Genomic DNA, 19,795 nt, shown 5'->3' on the forward strand with positions numbered 1-19,795 from the left:
TTAAACGGTCAAAATTTCTGAAACTTTGGGAATTAATAGTAAGCATTATTAAATTCTTAAATTTAATTTTTCGTTAAATTCTGTCGAAAAAAAAATTGTACCATTGCTTTAACATAGAAACTGCAAATACCATGCTGGAACATCCTTAATTTGACATTTACCATTTTTTAAATTTTTACAGAAATCTTTAATTTATGGTTCAAAATTATGATCATAGATCTTCTCCATCTATAAAGATAAATTAAAGAATTCTGTAAAAATTTAAAATCTTAAATGTCAAACAAATCATGGCCAACTTTTCTGATATACTCAATGAATTATGACTATTTTACATTTAACAAAATTGAAAACTGTGTATATCAAGACAAGGTGGAGGCTATAAAGCGGTGTTTTTTACTTTTAAGCCCAGTGAAGCGGGTGGGTACTAATTGAAGATGGAAAAAGGCCTGGGTTAACTAAGGCTTCTTTTAGTTTTAGGTTAGGTTAGGTTAGGTTAGGTTAGGTTATATTGGCTGTCCACATATATCTGTTTTATCACCTTCATAATATAAATTTTTAAAGAATCCTAACATTAATAATAATTGCTTTTCCACACATAAATTACACAACATGCGGTAAGAATATTGTTTCAATGTTACAATTCCTACATGTGTGTGTTTTTGTCGTATGTAGTACATATGTATGGTATAATTTTATTGTATGCAATTCATTTTGTCAGTAAGTACATAAGTATGAATTTAATAGTTTTAGTTATAGGCTAGGTATAATACTTTTTTTTTTATAAATGTAAAGCTAGCGCACATTTTATGGTATTAAAATAGAGTCTTACTAATCCTGACTCATTAAACCCCATGTGGTGATAGATTACCGGATTTTCTCGGATTACTGAGGTTGAATATAAAAATGTATGCGAAATAAAATGATTTCATAATGAACTAATTTAACAAGGACTATGCGTTACACAAGTTTAAAGTTTTTTTATTATATACACCTCCTTCATGCATATACCATGCAGCACACCACCCCATCACAACTATTAATTAAATTAACCTGTGTTATGACGGCGGGAATCGAACCCGCTACCTTAGGCATACCGCGAACGGAATTAGTTAAGCTGTAACCAAAACAGTTAGAAAAGAAATATCTACCATCCAGACGTCTTGAAATTTCAAACTTTTCAATGACGTTACTTTTATATCATGACTACCACTCCAAAAGAATTTTTTGACTTGTTACAAATAATATAAAAAAAAAGAGGCTGGCTTAATACCTATTTTATGCAGTTCTTTAACTACGATATGCACACATATAATATTATAAAAATTTCAACATTGATTACTCATTGTAAATAATAATTATAATTAAGAGAATTATTGTAGGTATATTTGTATATAGGAAAGATTTTCCATAATTACGTCGACAAAGGTAATGATATTATTACCAACATAATAGGTTGGCTGATAAGTCCCCGGTCTGACACATAGATGGCGTCGCTAGTATTAAATGCATATTATTTTTATATAGTACCAACCTTCAAATGATTCGTGTCAAAATTTGACGTCTGTAAGTCAATTAGTTTGTGAGATAGAGCGTCTTTTGTGAAGCAACTTTTGTTATTGTGAAAAAAATGGAAAAAAAGGAATTTCGTGTTTTGATAAAATACTGTTTTCTGAAGGGAAAAAATACAGTGGAAGCAAAAACTTGGCTTGATAATGAGTTTCCGGACTCTGTATTTTTTCCCTTCAGAAAACAGTATTTTATCAAAACACGAAATTCCATTTTTTCCATTTTTTTCACAATAACAAAAGTTGCTTCACAAAAGACGCTCTATCTCACAAACTAATTGACTTACAGACGTCAAATTTTGACACGAATCATTTGAAGGTTGGTACTATATAAAAATAATATGCATTTAATACTAGCGACGCCATCTATGTGTCAGACCGGGGACTTATCAGCCAACCTGTTATATACTTTTTATTATGTTTTTATGAGGTTACTTATGCAGGAGTATAATCGGTTTACGTCACTAAAAGTTTATTGAAATACATATTGATATTATCGTTAATCACTATTTCATATGTGAATTTATTTGATGATGGTAGAACAATATTGATTTAAGTAAATATCATTTTTCTTAAGGTTGTTGTTTCGCTATGTGCATAGTGTCAGAAAATTCTAATTTTTTTATACCTACCAAGGATATTATAAAAGCACATTATTATTTTATTATATTAAAATCAAAAGAAGTAATTTTTAATATATATATCACGTGATCTAAAACACGAGCCGCTATGATGTGACATCAAATAGGCAAAAATATTATGCATTAATTACTAATTTGTTGAGAGCTTTCATCATGGAGGTTATAAAGAAGGAGAACGATCGCTATGTACTAAAGCATTAGCGCACCTGTCCCTGAAAATTTGTATAATTTATAGTTCATTTTTCAGCGGCCAGCCGCGCTGTCGTCGGTAAGTAGTATATTAGCGCACAACAGCCCGCATTTAATGAGACAACTTAGCGATCCCAGCGCCTCACTTATTTTGCCCATATTTTGAGAACAATATTTTCTATTGCGATCGTTCTCCTTCTTTATAACCTTCATGGCTTTCATAGTAATTGTAGGTTATGTTACTACCAACTTTATTTATACATATAATAATATGAATTTTGAGAAAATCTTTCATCTAAACGTCAAAGAAGCTAAACCTTTTTGCAAATACGATAATTTTCAAAAATTTTCGTTAATTACTGAATCCCCAAAGTCTGAAACGATAATAATAAGTGATGGACGATTGTTATTGCCGTTTACAAAATCGAACATTTTAAAAACTTCTGATTTTCATATCATTTGTCAGTTGTAATAATTGTTGAATAGATACCATTGTGTTTACAATACAAAAAATAAAATATACTAAAAATCTGACAGTATATTGAACTTTTGCAAATAAAAAAAAATTTATTGCAAAAAAATAAAATATCGTGTATACCTCTCATCTTCAATTCGCACAATGATAGACCGTATGCTCATGATGAGTTAAGTTGTCCCATTTTCTCACTTCTACCTAGAATGGGGCTGAAAAGTGTATCAATTTATCTAACACATCGAAAAATTTATTTTCTATTTTTCGAAACAGCTACGATTTTGCCAGTTCTGTTTATTAAAGGAATTCTAAGGCAGAAACAAGCATTGGAAAACAACAGGCTTAAGGTTGCAAGTAGTAAAAAGATTAAAATAAGCACCCGATTTCGAAAATAATTTTCGAGAGAGATCGAAGACAAAAAAATTTTCTGTGAAAGTTTCCAAAGGGAAAAATCGAAAGAATTCTCTTAAAAATATTTATTTTAAAACAGCGAAATCAAATCAATTCCGCAGGAGAAAATACACTCAGATTGATGGTTTTCAAGATAACAACAGTTCCGCAGCTTTAAAATTCAAATCCAATGAAATTGCCTGTCCAATATTTTGAAATACCTAAGTTGCCATGACAAAACTTTCGAGTCTTAGAGCATATTATAGGACATCTTCAAGCTCACTTCATTATCCTTAAAATGAGTATAAATAGCGTCGAGTGTAATTTAAAATATTTCAGCAATCGAAATTATAAAAGAGGATACCTCGGAGGCCAAAAGAGACTAAGGGTCTTAAAAATTAAAAACTATTTTTTTGTATGTTATCCAAGCAATTCATTCGCAAATTTCTCGAAAGAATGAGACAGCACAATCTGGTATTATCACACGGTCTATGACTCTATGATAATGATGATGTTTTAGTTTTTGAATGTTTTGTAAAGTGTGTGTGTTTATACACAAGTTTATTTTGTGAGGTGACGTACCTCTCATGTTACATGTTTTCATTATTATTAGTAGGTGGCTATGAAGGTCATTTCAGAAGTTTTTTTTTTTTTAATTTATTTTGAATTGTGTATGATGAATTAGTTTGCAAGACACAGATGTTTATAGTTCATCTAGATAACTACTCTGTTACAATACTCATGGGCTTACGATCAATCTATGCATGCCATCACAGCAACCACATGAGGCATTAACTGAAACGATGTTTTTCACAACAAAAAACGGACACTACAATGCCTTCATAGTTCTTCAGGGTCCCGCTACAGATTTTAAAAATCCATGATTATTTACTTGCTTTATGTTAAGCTTACGTCTATTGAATGAGGCGCCAAACATTTCGCCTCTCATTTTACTACCCCTCCAATTATAGTGTAAAAAATTGAAACGAAATTTACAATTAGTTTGATATTGTTTTGCTAAAACTTTACCCATCCCACGAATTGATCTAAACTGACCCATTGGTGGAGTTCTGTTCCAGGAACTACGAAACTATTTTAGTTTTTATTGAAATTAGGATGATGATTAAATTTTTTTTATTACTTCAGGTGAAGAATTCTCACTACACGGACAGAAAAGTGAAGTTGGTTTTTGAAAATTTTTAGAAACTCTTAAACAAAGAGGAAGAAAGTGTCGTCATTGTTGAGTATCGCCATAGAGATTAAACTAATATCGCAAGTAAGCACTCGCAAGTTTTGACGTCACCACGTGTTATTCCTTTTTGTATATTTAAATTATTCATATTTTCGCAGTTCTTGATGCTACCCAAAAATGGATTTCATACGATGTTTTGGCTCGATAACAAACGTTGATTGAAGGAATAGAAATTTTTTTGGCAACTACCCTATTGTTCTACGACAAAATTCTTCTAGTCTTTGTCAGCTATCTAAAATTTAAGGTATAAATCAATATATGTGTTTAATAGCAAAAATTATAAATATTTATTTGAGCTATGAGTTTAATAATCACATTTGAATTTTTGAAAGTTGAATTTATTATAATAAACGTGCATGCTATCTATTTATCTCTATTTAAAATCTATTTATTGGTTAATAATTTTACATATTTTTTTTTGTTATTTGAAAAATATTCCATGAATTGGTTTTTTAAAATAAATAGTTGGATCGCATCATTAATAGTTTCTTGATTTGTAGAATAACTAGGGAAAAGAAAATTGGTGTTCAAATGTGTAGAATAAATCTTGAAAAGTTTATAAAAAGTTTTATTTGGATAATGATTCGTGTTTTATAAGAAAAAGAAATACTGTCTGAGTTCGAAAGAATGTTCATTCTGATATAATTGAGACAAAGAACGATTTATACAAACAATCACAGTAATTGAAACAAAATGTGGTCAACCTCCCTGTATAAGTTTGTAAGACCAAGTTCAACAAAGCTCGAAATTCCTCGTTAAATAATTATCCAACTATAGCAAATAGAAACACTTAAATAATTATTACGTGTTTATTAAAGGCTTTTGTTATTTGCGAGTCAGTTTTTACGGATGGACGTTTACCAAACTCGTGATACATTCATATCGACTTACAACGAACGTAAAACTTAGCTGGTAGATGTCACCCGGAATCAACCGAATACCACTTTTATGTTGCTAGGTTAAAATGTCAAAACATGCTTTGATTGGAAGAATATTTGCTGAGAAATCCGTAAGCAATTCTTAACCCACAATCAAATTATCAGGTTTTTAGGCTATAATTGAGACTTATTTAATTAAACTGTGCCACATTCACTTTAAGTCCGATAATAGTCAATCATATTTAAACAATCTGTCCTGGGAGCAAACAAGGCAAGAATGCTACCGTACTTTTACAAGTTGCCGTGCCTTCTTGCGTGAAAATTTGACTGTCAAGATTAGCTCTGACTGAATACCATACTTTTTCACTTTTTCAAATATAATAGTGTGATAGCCTAACCAACAATAGGAAATATCGATGATTTTGTTGTTAACATTTCTTAACAAAATATGAATTACCGTAAAAAAGATGACAAAAAGTGAAAAAAAAGTAAAATTAAAGTCGACGAAGAAATATGGAAGATATAAGCATTTTAAACTACTAATTAGACGGATATCAGGCAGATAGATCGGGCATATATATTTGACGCCATATACTATGTGGTTTGATCTTTGAAGGTTTTAATCTTGGCTGTTTTTATAGTCCTTCGAAAAATAATTTTTCTCTGATGCTTGTTACATGAATGAGCTCTTATTAAAGCAAAAAAAAATCACTATTCCCTAATCTATTCTAACCTAGTTCTGTCTATGGCAGCGTTGCAAATCCAAAATCTGTCTAGGTGGTAGATATGATTTATAAAGTTGATAGTTTCAAATCAATCAAACAATTTAAAACTTCCTCAAATCCTTCTTAAAAACTAGAACATTTCCACAGATATTTTGATTAAACAATTTAGAATTGTTCATGGATAACTATAAAATTAATCAAAGGATAAAAGTAAGGTTGGTTAAATAAGAAAGAAACATGATATTAAAAAGAATTTTCACGCAATTTGCTTAAACTTTAAATTTTTAAAAACTGAAAAAGTTGATAGATTTTCCTTAGGTTAGAGTGGCTGTCCAGGGATGGGAGACATTATGACCATGGGGCCCGTTGTGATACCGAAAAGAGGGTTGGTCCAACTCCGGCCACTACTTCATGAACCATTTGAAGCAGTCAACGGACTTCAGTTCGGAGAAATCGTCAAAGAAGGGTAACCTAGATAAGTACATTTCTTCATGGCTTAAAAGCACTCACTTAGATTTTCCTTGCGAGGTAGTAGATTTGAACAAGATACTCAAAGTTGGTACTACCTAAAAGAACTTGGCAATACTAGACATGGATATAATTGATTTGAGGCCTTAAGTCAAGTCAAACCAAAAATATAGTTATTTCACAAGATTGAATAGAAGTTTACTTAACAAAACTTAGACCGCGTAGAAGAAAACTTAAATCAAGTACAAATAACGAAATTCTATATTATTAAATAAATTTTTTTTACATGAATGATAACCGTACCCAACAAATAAACATTCTAACCATGTATGATGTATGTATACGTACAACATTTATCTTACCCAATACTCAGGTTGTGATTGTGATATCAAAACAATAGAATTAACAGTTTTCTTTCTATATGCGTTCGTTGTTCATTCTTCTACGTTTGTTTAGTGACATTTTAAAATATAATAAAATTAGTATTAGAGTAACATCACCAACTTTTATGTGTGTGTGTGTGTGTGTGTGTGTTGTTAGTTTAGTTGTGATAATACCCCGTTACTTTAATTTCAATGCTATCCACTTTAATATAATAATTTACAATACAAAATTATATGAAAAAAAAACTGAGGAGCAGGCAGGGCACCTTCACAAAGATCACATTTCCCCCTCATTAGATGCTTATTATTAAATTTTTAATGAATTGTGAACTTAGTCTTTTAATATTTTTGAATACATGATATCATTATATATATTACTAGCTGTTACCCGCCCGCTTTGCGTGGCGTAAAATATACCCGCTTTGCTGGGCAACATCCCCACTTGCACCCCTCCCTCCACATTTCCTCGCGTTGGATAACATTTTTGTAATGTACACGTCATGCTCTTTTATTTGATACCCCACTTAGGTATATTTGTAAATATTCGATATTTCCTTCCCACTTTCTCGCTACACCTTTCTACCCTCCGAAGGTTAAAAAAATTTCTAAATGTAATTTAAAACATTCTGACCAAGTTTTGAACTATTAAAAGGAATAATTTAAAAATATGAATTTTTTATTCATGAACACCCCCGCAACCCCCCCTTTTGGGTGGAATTTCGTAAAATCCGTTCTTAGCTGACCTCTACTTGACAAAAGGAATATTCCTGAAAAATTTCAAGTCTCTAGGTCTTATAGTTCCAGAGATATCGTGATGAGTGACTATCTATCTATATAGATCTATAGAAAGTCTCCTATATATTTATAGAAGACTAGCTGTTACCCGCCCGCTTTGCTGGGCAACATCCCCACTTGCACCCCTCCCTCCACATTTCCTTGCGTTGGATAACAGTTTTGTAATGTACACGTCATGCTCTTTTATTTGATACCCCACTTAGGTATATTTGTAAATATTCGATATTTCCTTCCCACTTTCTCGCTACACCTTTCTACCCTCCGAAGGTTAAAAAAATTTCTAAATGTAATTTAAAACATTCTGACCAAGTTTTGAACTATTAAAAGCCATAATTGAAAAATATGAATTTTTTATTCATGAACACCCCCGCAACCCCCCTTGTGGGTGGAATTTCGTAAAATCCGTTCTTAGCTGACCTCTACTTGGCAAAAGGAATATTCCTGCCAAATTTCAAGTCTCTAGGTCTTATAGTTCCAGAGATATCGTGATGAGTGACTATCTATCTATCTATCTATCTATCTATATCTATAGAAAGTCTCCTATATATTTATAGATAAATAAATGTGAAAGTAAGGCTGTGTTGTGTGTTGGTTTGTTACGCTTCCAAGCAAAAACTAGCGAATGGATTTGAATGAAACTGTACAACAATATAGCTCAAATTAGAATAACACATAAGTTATTAAGATATATTTAAAAAAAATTAAAATTATTCTGACATTTTACTGCTTTTGAACCATAAATTAAAGATTTCTGTAAAAATTTAATATAGTAAATGTAAAACAATCCATGGCCATCTTTTCTGAAATACTCAATGAATTGTGACTATTTAACAATTAAAAAATTGAAAACTGTGCATATATTTTAGCTGTGAAAAACAATCCCTTCGATTTTTATGGAAGGGGGATTAGTGAGATCAAGAGAGATGGAGGCTTTAAAGCGGTGGATCTGACTTTTAAGCCCAGTGAAAGTGGGCGGGTATCAAGCTAGTATTTACATAAAAGGGTCGAGGATTCGACTATAAAAAGACATTTTTTTAAAAGTAACTCAATTCCCTAACGAATTCCAACCGTCTAACAAAGTTTGGAGAGTCAATGGGGTGCGTAATCTAGAAAATTGCGAAAATTCATGATATTAGGCACTAAAAGGTACTTGACACTAGCTCGCCCAATTTTCAACCCTTAACTATATTTTAAGGGGTTTCAGTGATTGCGCAAAGCCTGAAACACGTAGAAAAAGGGGGTACACCTCTGTAGATTCCTTCCAAATTACTAAAATCAGCAAATAAAAATAGTTTATTAACATAGATCAAAAGAGGCCGCTGGAGATGCCCAAAACAAGCTTCGATAAAGTGCATAAGTTTATATTTTCTGAGAAAAAATTACTAATAATATAGAAAAAAAAGACGTACACACGAATCATCAAATATAGTTCAAACACATGCGCATATTATATGCAAATTTTTATTTTATAATACAATTTTAATTAAGCTTAGAAAAATGTGATTATACGTTTTATTAGTTCGATATTCTATGGTTTTATTCACGTTCAATTTGTTATGTTTATCTTCTTTTACTGTCCGATTATTCGATATTTTAATATTTAATTCAATCGCACACGAAAATTTATATTTTTGAAAATATATTTTTGCAGAGTTTTAAATATCCTTGAAAATGAATTTATTGTTCCTTAAATAAACAATGGTTTGTCAATGCTATCATCAGTGGCATGGGGGTACACGATTCAAGTATTTCTTATCATTTCACTGTCACATGAAAAGAAATAATTATTCCGCGATAATTAATGATATAAATCCATTTCTAAAAACTAATGAAAAACTCCCTTATATAGTACTATATTTTGTTCCTAAATACGTAAATATGTCTTCTTTTGCTCTAAGAAGTATTTTATGACCCTCAGACAAACCACGTTATTAATATCCAAGATTCTTCTACTTATTACAAGTTAGTCGAAATTACCGTCTATTCGATACAAGTGAGATACACATAATGCGTCAGTGTACAGGTGTAAAGTGTAAACATTTGACATATTCTCCCATACTCATTTTTGTTTGTTTGGGGTAATAGGGAATTCCAAAAGGTATGATGATTGACTCATAAGTAACATTTGTTCTATTTTCTATAATGTCCTTGAAATCATTATGAGAAAAGTTAAGAACTTGAAAAAAATTACATAAAGTGGCGAGTAATTGAATTGCTCCTTATTTTTTGCTCCGAAAGAGAGAGGGAGATGAGTATAAAACGAGCAGAGTATAAGTTTGTATAGTGATTAATCATGCGACGCTAAAATTACTACAAATTACTAGGTATCACAATAAATTTACTGTGTAAGGTTACTGCAACTCTAAGTATATCTGTAAAGATTGTATCTCGTGTTATTACCGCAGCTGTTATATTGACGTGCATTTGCGTCAATTCATCAAAATAAAAAATATATAAATCGCATAGAATCGCAATTTCATCAACGTGCACTACTAATCGAAAGTGTATTTGCCGTACAACCTGCAATAAGCAATTCATGCTAATCGAGGTCAATATAACCTCAAAGGTAAGGTTAGGTTAGGTTTACGATTTTGAATTGCCTGCATTTTCGAGCTAGGTGCTGGATTAGCAGTTAGTTTTCAATATTTTCTCTTTGGCAGATCTGAAAATTTACGATGCAAATATCATAAAAGTATAATATATGATGTATTTTAATCAATCTGTGTATCATTACAAGATTTAGTGTAAGGGGAAATGTAACCCTGGTACAATATTGCGGCTTGGAGCAATACCCACATGCACGCAACATTCCAGGCTATTCAAAAGCTCCTAATTCAGGTAAATCTCTCGTTTACAATTAAATCTTGCTAGGATTATGAACAAAATCTTGAACATATTCCGTCGACCTTGTGCTATTGAATGACTCTAATGGTTTTATGTAGCACAATGAAAATTTTTATCAACGGTTTGCTAATTTAAAAAAAAAAATTCATAAACAGCCTTCAATGCAATAAAAACATAAATTTTAATAATTCAAAAATTGATTACAATATTATTGTTATTGACGAATGTGTGTTTTCTGCTTTATATGAAAAAAAAAGAGGGGGGGGGTGGTGAATGATTATTTTCGAACAAAAACAAACAATTTTTCCAAAAATACATATGTATTAAATTTTCAATAAAGTTTTATTCGTATAAATTTTTCAATTAGTAATATCAAGGTTAAATCTAAGTTATTTAAACTTATTGTGGTTTTAAACTTATTTTATTTTTAAAACAGTTGTTCAATTCGCATTAAACGAATTCGGTCATTGCTCGATTTTTGTTGTATTGCTCACAATACGTTGTGAGCATTTTAGTTCGTATGCTTGTTTGTTGGCACCGATCTCTATATTTTGTTAGATAATGTATATTAAAAGTTATCAAGCCTGACGACCTTCAAACAACTTTTTTTAAACTAAATTGGTGCCAAAATTCACCACCCTTTAAAGAGAATTTCCAATTTTTATTACGGATTTTCATAGTTTTTTTATTTAATTTTTTTTTTATTCGAATGTATTTTTTTTTAAATATAAGTTTGTTACCAAAATTGACCAGCAGTAAGAAAAATTGTCTTCGGATGATAAAATGTATGAAATAGCTTACAGTTTTTCATATAGAGTTATAAAATTTGAAAATAGGACTTAGCAAATAGACTTTGAATTATTTAGAAATTAATAATTTTTTTCATTTCAAAAATTAGATTAAAAAAAATTAAAAATAAAATCTAGTGTTTCAGTAAGACAGGAGTCAAAATCTGCACAGGGATCCCGAAAAGGCAGTTTTCCATTTTTTCGCCAAGCTTTTCAATTATGCTTGTGAATAACTGACGAACCCTTTTTCGTAATTTCTTTACAAAGAAAAAAGTTTTTTAGGGAGAAAGTGCAAAAATGCAGTTTCAGTTATATAAAATTTAGGCATGAAAAACTGCCTGTCTTATATAGATTTTTCTATATCTCACTTGGGAAGACTTTAGGGATTAAATAGAATCTCATATAAAACAAACCGAAAAAAAACGCGATGTGGTTAAAAAACAGTTTCAATAACGACTTAATTCGCGTAATGCTACTAGCTCAAGTGTTTTTAATCGAACTGTTTAAATTGATTTATATACAGGGATACGTAGGATATAAAAAGGTCAATTTTATTTAATCAATACAATATCAATGAAGTTCTTGTGTGGGCTACTGGGTTAATGAACGCCGCTACTTATTATCATGTAAGACATATCACACGTGTTTCTTAGAAACAACTGACTGAAATTACGCAGGTGGTAGATATTCTAACATGGTAATTACATGTAACTGCAAATAAATTTTTTTTCTTAAGTTGACTGTATATCAAAAAAAAGTACGTCGGTGTTTTTCCAACTTTAATTAGTTATTTTATTAAGGTATTTTTATCGGAGTGAGAAAGAAAGCGATATCTTAGAAATAAAAAAAAATAGTTGTATACAGGGTGTTCTGTAATCGATAGTAGAAAAGTCCTCTACTGAATTAAGCATAACAAGACGATTAAAAAAGCTTCTTACTAAATTTCGCTCTGATGAGTACTTTTCGAGATAATTAAATAAATCAATAAAATATCAATAAATTTATCCTGTTACAGAACACTTAGGCACAGGCGATTCATCGTATATTACATACATAGTAGGGGAAGGAATGACATAGACGCAAATTTACAACAACAAAAATTGTAAAATAGTTTAATTAGTCGCAATTAATTATCTCACTTTGTCTGATTATTATGAAAATTGTTACAATTCAGAGAATTTAGACACTAGCTTTTACAATAAATAAGCCACATCCTGTAGTAGGACAGGAGTTGCAGTTCTTTGAGTTTGGAAATTTGTGAGGACCGCATTTGTTCAATTGATTCTTGTTCAGAAAAGCTTATAGATAAATATTCCAGATGTTGTCAGAAACCCAATTTTTGTATACCTCTCCTCCCCTCCACAGAAACAGTAAAATAACAATTTTTTTGAACCAAGTAAAGCTACTTTAGGTCCCTTGTGATTTTTTTCGTAAAGTACACCGTTTTTGAGATATTGATTGAGATATACATAATCTCTGTAATAAACCGCTTTTTGCTTGACCAGGTATACTGAATATTACAGAGACACATTCAAGCACTCTACATTCGAGGGTCGATCGTTTCCTACCTTAAAAGTTCAAGAAAAATATTAAGCAATGTTAATGAATTTTTAACAGAAAGTAGCATTGAATCTCAAGACAAATCCTCTAACCCAACTCGACTGACTCGAATGAACAATTTTTTATTTCATTGTAAAAACTAGATACTCAGCTACCGTAGTCTCCAAAAAAGACAGTGTTTTACAGGTTAATCATATTTAGAATTTCTAGTATATTAATAAACTTTTGTATAATCAATAACAAATTATATTTCATTGATTTTAACATGCAAGATAGTTATATAAATAAAAATTACTTACTATGCGACCGATAGCTGCATATCGAAGGTGACTAACGTCCCTCGATCTACATGGAATACATACAACATTGTTGAGGAATTCTTGTTCTATTGTTGCTGAATAATGAATTGTTGAAGGAATCAAGTACACAACAACGTCAATATTAAATTTGACCTTTGTTGGAATAAAATTAGGAAAACTATTGTACCAACTCATAGGTAACGTTGATTTGCAGTATAATACGATGGTTTTACTGCAACTCCTTCCTCTGCAACAAAAATAAAAGTTTATTAAAAATTATATGATAAAACGCTGTCAACAATATTATTATTTTATAAATTTATTATTTTTGTTCATCAACCATTTTCAGGGACAGTCAAAGTTTTAATAATAATACTTTTCTCACAATATGTGGGAAAGTATACGTAATTGGAAAGTAATACAAAATTTGAATATTATTCGTACCAGCAGGGGTCGTCCAGATTGACTATTTTCTAATTGTCAAGGGATCTGTATCGTATTTGCATTAACAAGTTTTAGTAATATTCGAAATCAATATTCAGATATAACGATAGTATGTGGGGTTTGTAGATAGAAATTCGACACCACTTCAATCTGTTTCTTTCAAAATTGTCCACTTTTACAAAATAGTTTTAAAGTGTGTAATATACGAAAATTGAGTATGCGATAATGGTTCCATAGTTCTTTAGAAAACCTTTACGCGACATATTTTTTTTATCGAGAAAAATCTATCCTATCAATCAAAAAATCTAAGAAACAGCTCCCTGTGAAAATAGCACCCCCAAATGTGAATTTTTATAAAATGCTAATTTTAGGCGGACAAATGAATCTAATCAGGAATTTTTTAAAATTTCGTACTTGTGGATGCTATTTTCACAGGCCTAGAAATGACCTATATCTCGAGTAAAAACTTTCGGTTCCCAAAGAACCCCTGCTAGCGTCCGCACTCATTTTATGAATAAACATATTAACATTTTTAATTTTTATTATAGAAATAAGTATCTAATAAAATATTACTTATTTTAGCTATAAAAATGCATTTGTTAATGTCAAATCAGATCAGTGGCGGCACATTCAGTTATTGTTTTTATTTATTTGATAATATACATTTAATTACTCATATTCAAATATTTTTTATAAGTACGTCACTGTACAGATAGTCATATTTTTAATAATAAAAAAACTTTTAACAAAAAGAAAACCGACTTCAAAAGAAAAACTTTTCCAAAACAAATTAATATGCACTAAAAAGTAAAAAAATAATTTATAATATAATGTAGTTAAAATTATTGTTTTTTTTGGAGTCGGTGTCAGCCAAGCTAATGTAGCAAACTGTTCTGTCAGAGTTGTTTCCTTGGGTGACACCGACTCCAAAAATAACCATAATTTTAACAACATTATATTATAAATTATTTTTTTACTTTTTAGTGCATAATAATTTGTTTTGGAAAAGTTTTTCTTTTGAAGTCGGTTTCCTTTTTGTTAAAAGTTTTTTTTATTTAGTGATTTTTAGTGAATCTGAAGTACACTAACTAATTTGTCACTGAAAAAAGAATCATCGAAATCGGTTGGCGTGATATTGAGTTATTCGTCTTCTTGTCGTGCATACTTAATGCTAATTTAATTCAATTTTTACGGTTTTCTCATAGATGCCGTTGTCAGAACTGGACGAAAATAAAATGGGACCACACGGGAAGCACGAGCTTTCAAATAGATAAAGAATCATCAAAATCGGTTCACCCAGTCGAAAGTTCTGAGATAACAAACATAATAATAATAAAAAAAAATACAGTCGAATTGATAACCTCCTCCGTTTTTGTTTGAAGTCGGTTAAAAAGGAAACAAAAATATCTCAAACGTTCTCTGTATCTTTCTATATTCAGACGTCTATTGTAAGAAAACGAAGATTCGATTATTATAGTGCAACGAAAATTTCGCAGCATCACCTACTTGACATTCAAGTAGCTTAAGATTCAGTGGAAGATATTCAAAAAAATTGATTCTACTTTCAGTAAAGTTTGAGTGGGACTAAGTTTTCCAAGTTACGTAAAAATATGGAGAATCCTGGCACTATATATTCTGCGAATAGTTAAATACAAAATTTAGTCAAATTAATTCTCAGCCAGATCTGTTATATGTCGTGCATTAATCAGAAATTTAACCGATCGTTAAAAAGAACACCCAGAGCGTGACGGTTCATATTAAAATTTTATTGGTTTTAAGAAATAAATTTAAAAAAAATTAAGTTTAATGTACAATTAAATAGTTTTTTATTGAATTAATATTTTTCGAAGAATAGTTTCCGAGACTGAAAATATTTAGGGCCGTGTGTTTTTGACACAATAGAGAACTTGCATGTTTTTTAATTTTATTTTTTTCTAGAGTTTGCTAAAAAACAAAGAAAAATTTTTTTTAATTTTTTTTTCATGTAATTCTACAATTGAAAATGGTTTTTCTAAACTATAAACTCTGTTAGGTCTATTTCGTTTTTATAATGACTCTATCTAGATAATAATTTATTTTCAGAAAACAAATCTTCTATCTAGCGAGACCTTAAATAACAAACTGGGGCCATCGGGAGGCCGTCTTCCAAGTAGTGAACCTATTCTCTAGAGAATTTTGTTCAAGTTAGTACAATTTTGGTCTCAGTATCGCATTTACAACTGTTTTGGTTCGTAGGCAGATTTTTGCTGGGGGTCCATTTAACCAGAGTCGAACTTAGTTTTTTTCCGACTCTACGCCACGGTTGACACTTCGACCAAAAAATAGTATATAACACATCTAGAGAGCATAAGTACAGAATCTCTCCGATCTCATATTCATTGTCCCCCAAAGCAAACATGAAATCTGAGACAATTTTTACTTGCTCCCGTGGTCTCAGTTCCAACCCGGAACTAAGAGAAAAATGTTTTTGTATGTACGAGGAAAAGTTAATTTTTTTTCTGTGGAGGATCTCTGGGGGTATGCGAGACCGCTTGGTCTTGTCTCCAAACGAACAGGATACTTAAATTTAAATTTGGACAATTTCAACATCAAATTTTGACCACTAGATAGTACAATAAGCAGTCAGTTTTTGATTCAACACATTGACTCTTTTGACTTATCTATATATTTATCTAGAAAAATTACCAGTTTGACTAGACTATTCAAACAAAAACAAACCATTTTTATAAATCATAGCCAAATGTAGGCCAACTAAATAAAGTTTTTTAGATTGAAGGCATTTTTTCCCTTTAAAAAAAAAAACACTTTTTTAATCTAAATTAAAATTATGAAACACAACTTTTACAAGAGTGGAAAAAGTTTTTTAATATCAAATCGATAATTTCGAAATTTGATACGACGATATTCAATGGAATCAAACAAAAACAATACAACAATTTTGTAATATATTTTTTCAGTGTATTATGTGTTTTAGATGCTAAAAGCAATTTTTATTGAAGTTATTTTCACGATAATATTACATTTTTAGTATTATGAATCTCACAAAAACCGTTCCAGTCTTCAGAAGAAATTTCAAAAGGTCCCTCAGTATAATTAATATTTTGCCTAATTTTTAAATATCAGATGGCCACAATAAAGTTTAAAATCGTTAGCCATAAGAATTGAATTTTGATTTTTGCAATTTGTTAAAAAATATTGCGATTTACCGAATGGAAAAGCTAAAAAAAATCCAAAACAGGGTGTCCATCGATGGGCATAGCTTAAGAGTGTATTTCTTGGACAATTTTAAGCCAAAAGTGTCTTATATATTTTTGTCCAAAATTAAGGAGTTATGGGCACTATTAAATTTAACCAATAAAGTAAAGACATTGTTGAGTAAAGTAATTTAATATTCTGTTATTTAAAATTTTTTCTTCGTGAACTAGAAAGAAGTTAGAAATTCTTCGATCAAGAAACTCATGTAGATATGCATCCGTAATATCCGTAAGTAAAGTTAATATCGGCATATTCTTGATTTGTTTCAAATTACTTAAAAAATTAAAAAATAAATAAAAAAAAACATAAACAATAAAATGCAAAACAGAAGAGAAACAAGTTTAATTTATTATTATGTTTACTCCTCTTAACTATTATCTTTGAGGACATAACAGTGCACATAACTCTTTAGCTATTGGGTTTTGGAAAAAAGTATATAAGGCACTTTCGTCTTAAAATTTTCCAAAGATTACGCTCTTAAGTTATGTCCGTCGAGTCACAGGACACCCTGTATATATATTTGGATATTGGTATACCAATTTTAGTCGATATCTTAGAAATTATGTATTAAATCATAAAATGAATACGATCTTTGTATTTTTTGCATCAAAATTACCCTATTTACTGATTTTCATTAAAATTACAGACAAAAACTTTTCCTCGACTTTTTATAATTTTCTTACTTACTCTTTTTAAAACATTTATAAAATCACAATTTAGTAAAACATTTCTTCAAAAAAAAATTACCAATTTGACTAGACTATATAAACAAAAACAAATCATTTAAAAAAATCATATGTGGGGCACATAAAATTTGTTCGATTGGATATTTTATTTTTAATCACTTTTTTATCTAAAACTACAATTAAGAAACTCATTTTTACTAAGAGTGAAAAAAAAACTTTTCTTTTTTATAAAATCGATAATTTTGAAATCTGATACGGTAACATTCAAACACAATACAGTCTTTTAATTTAAAACAAAAATTTATATTTCACTTGTCCTTCTAAGATGTTTTATCAGCCGAGAAATAACAATAACAAACTCAAAACTTGTTTTGAAAATTTTTTTTTTCTAAAATATTTTATTTTAAACCGACCATGCGTTCTTTCTCTACCTGTGTTGATGTTATTATTATTTTTTTTTTATAGGAGCCAACAATCTTTACGAATACAAAAATAACGATTATCCTTTTTTTGATAAATAGGCTCTCACTAACTTCTTTTTTTATGTAATTCTTATTCATCACAGACAAGTATAATTTTTCATAATTTACAAACAGCTGAACAAGTTTTGTCAAAAATTTTTTAAAAACAGATCTGGGTATGGTTCAATATGACCGTAGCATTAGTTATTAGCTATTCACCCGCTAACGTGTTAATAATACTTTGATTTGTTCTCACGTGAACAGAAAAATATTTTAGGATGTTTGATAATGATCAAAATTTGTGTGATGAGTAAAATTTATCTAGGTCTTGCAAATTTTTCAAGACCAAGGCTAAGATGGTATCCGAGATCTAACTCTGCAGACCAAGACTTATTTGCGCAAGCTTAAGACTCAAGACTAAATATATGTAGATAATTGATTAATGTTGCTATGCTCATTAAAAAAAAGGCTTCAAAAATTCTGAAATAATACAATAAACCCCAATCAAAACATGTTTCAAGCATGGTTGATGCAAGACTCGATTGGACAAAAACAAGACTCGATTGGATAAGACCAAGACTCAACTCTGCAAGACTCAGACATATTTTTGCAATACCAAAACTAAGACTAACACCAAGACATAATCGTCTAGATTAAAACCAAAATAACTATGGTCTTGGTCTCCCTCAGCACTTTAATGACTGGAAAGAACGACTTTAATCGCTTGTTATTTTTTCAATCAATTGATAAATAAGTTGCTCTTATAGTTGTGCAATCCATAGTAGCATTGCAATCAAAGCAACCGTCATATTTGATGCTTTAAAAGAATTTGATTGGAGCTATGCAAACATCGTTGTTTAAACGGTTATAAGAATAGATAATTAGACTAGGAGATAAAGAGATTAAAAAAAATAGTATACAACACACGATCAGATCTCGGGTTCACCTCGGTCTTTATACCAAACACGCTAGAAAATCGAACTTTCTGGTTTTTTCTCAGATTTTTTGAAGATCAGTAAATGAACATAATCACAGCGATAGCCAAAAAACCCACACACCCGTACTAACTCGGCCCCATTAAAGACATGGCTAATCAGTGGATCAGTGAATGAACGCAATCAGCGGGAAAAACTACTAATTTTTCCTCCAAAAACTTAAATAATATCCTGTTCACGCTAATTATCTACTTCAAATTATCTTAACGTGAGACACACGCTCAACAGGCGATAGTGTCCGTATATCCATTTCCAAAATGACGCTCCAAGGAAAAGCTGGAGAAACGATGGAATAAGACAGTATCAGAAAACGAAGTCTATACTTTTACTCTTACTCTTTTAATACATCAAACCTCAATATAACGTAAAAACAACCATAAACCCGTAAAAATTAGATGTTTCATTTCAGGTGTTCCCGCAGGACACAAAAGCTCCAATACTTAAAATACGAATATCAACAATTAAAATCAGTAAGTTAACAGGAGTCATTTTTTCGAACAATTTTTAACGAGCCTTTTTAATTTGATATCCTTTTTAATTTAAAAGCTTTACAAATCAGAATATTTTAACAAAAACTTTCACTAAAAGCAGCTGATTCGCTATACCGTGTCCCGTTTACTCATAATAACAGGATTAACAGGAATAACTTGTACCGGACAAGGACGTGTCGTATTCTTTTTAACAAGAAATGTTCACGGTCAATAA

At 30.4% G+C, this 19,795-nt stretch overlaps 1 protein-coding gene across 2 annotated transcripts in view; it reads right to left on the bottom strand.

Moving 5' to 3' along the window:
* Positions 1-19,795, bottom strand: part of LOC123304648 (RB1-inducible coiled-coil protein 1) — a 43,780-nt gene that overhangs the window by 22,546 nt on the left and 1,439 nt on the right. For both annotated transcript variants that reach the window (XM_044886375.1, XM_044886376.1), the window contains exon 2: positions 13,250-13,496. In XM_044886375.1, coding sequence (XP_044742310.1) covers positions 13,250-13,317 — 68 coding nt within the window. In that variant the 5' untranslated portion in view covers positions 13,318-13,496. The remainder of the gene's footprint in view (positions 1-13,249; positions 13,497-19,795) is intronic.

The sequence above is a fragment of the Chrysoperla carnea genome, chromosome 1, assembly GCF_905475395.1.
Source record: "Chrysoperla carnea chromosome 1, inChrCarn1.1, whole genome shotgun sequence".
NCBI classification, from domain to species: Eukaryota; Metazoa; Arthropoda; class Insecta; order Neuroptera; family Chrysopidae; genus Chrysoperla; species Chrysoperla carnea.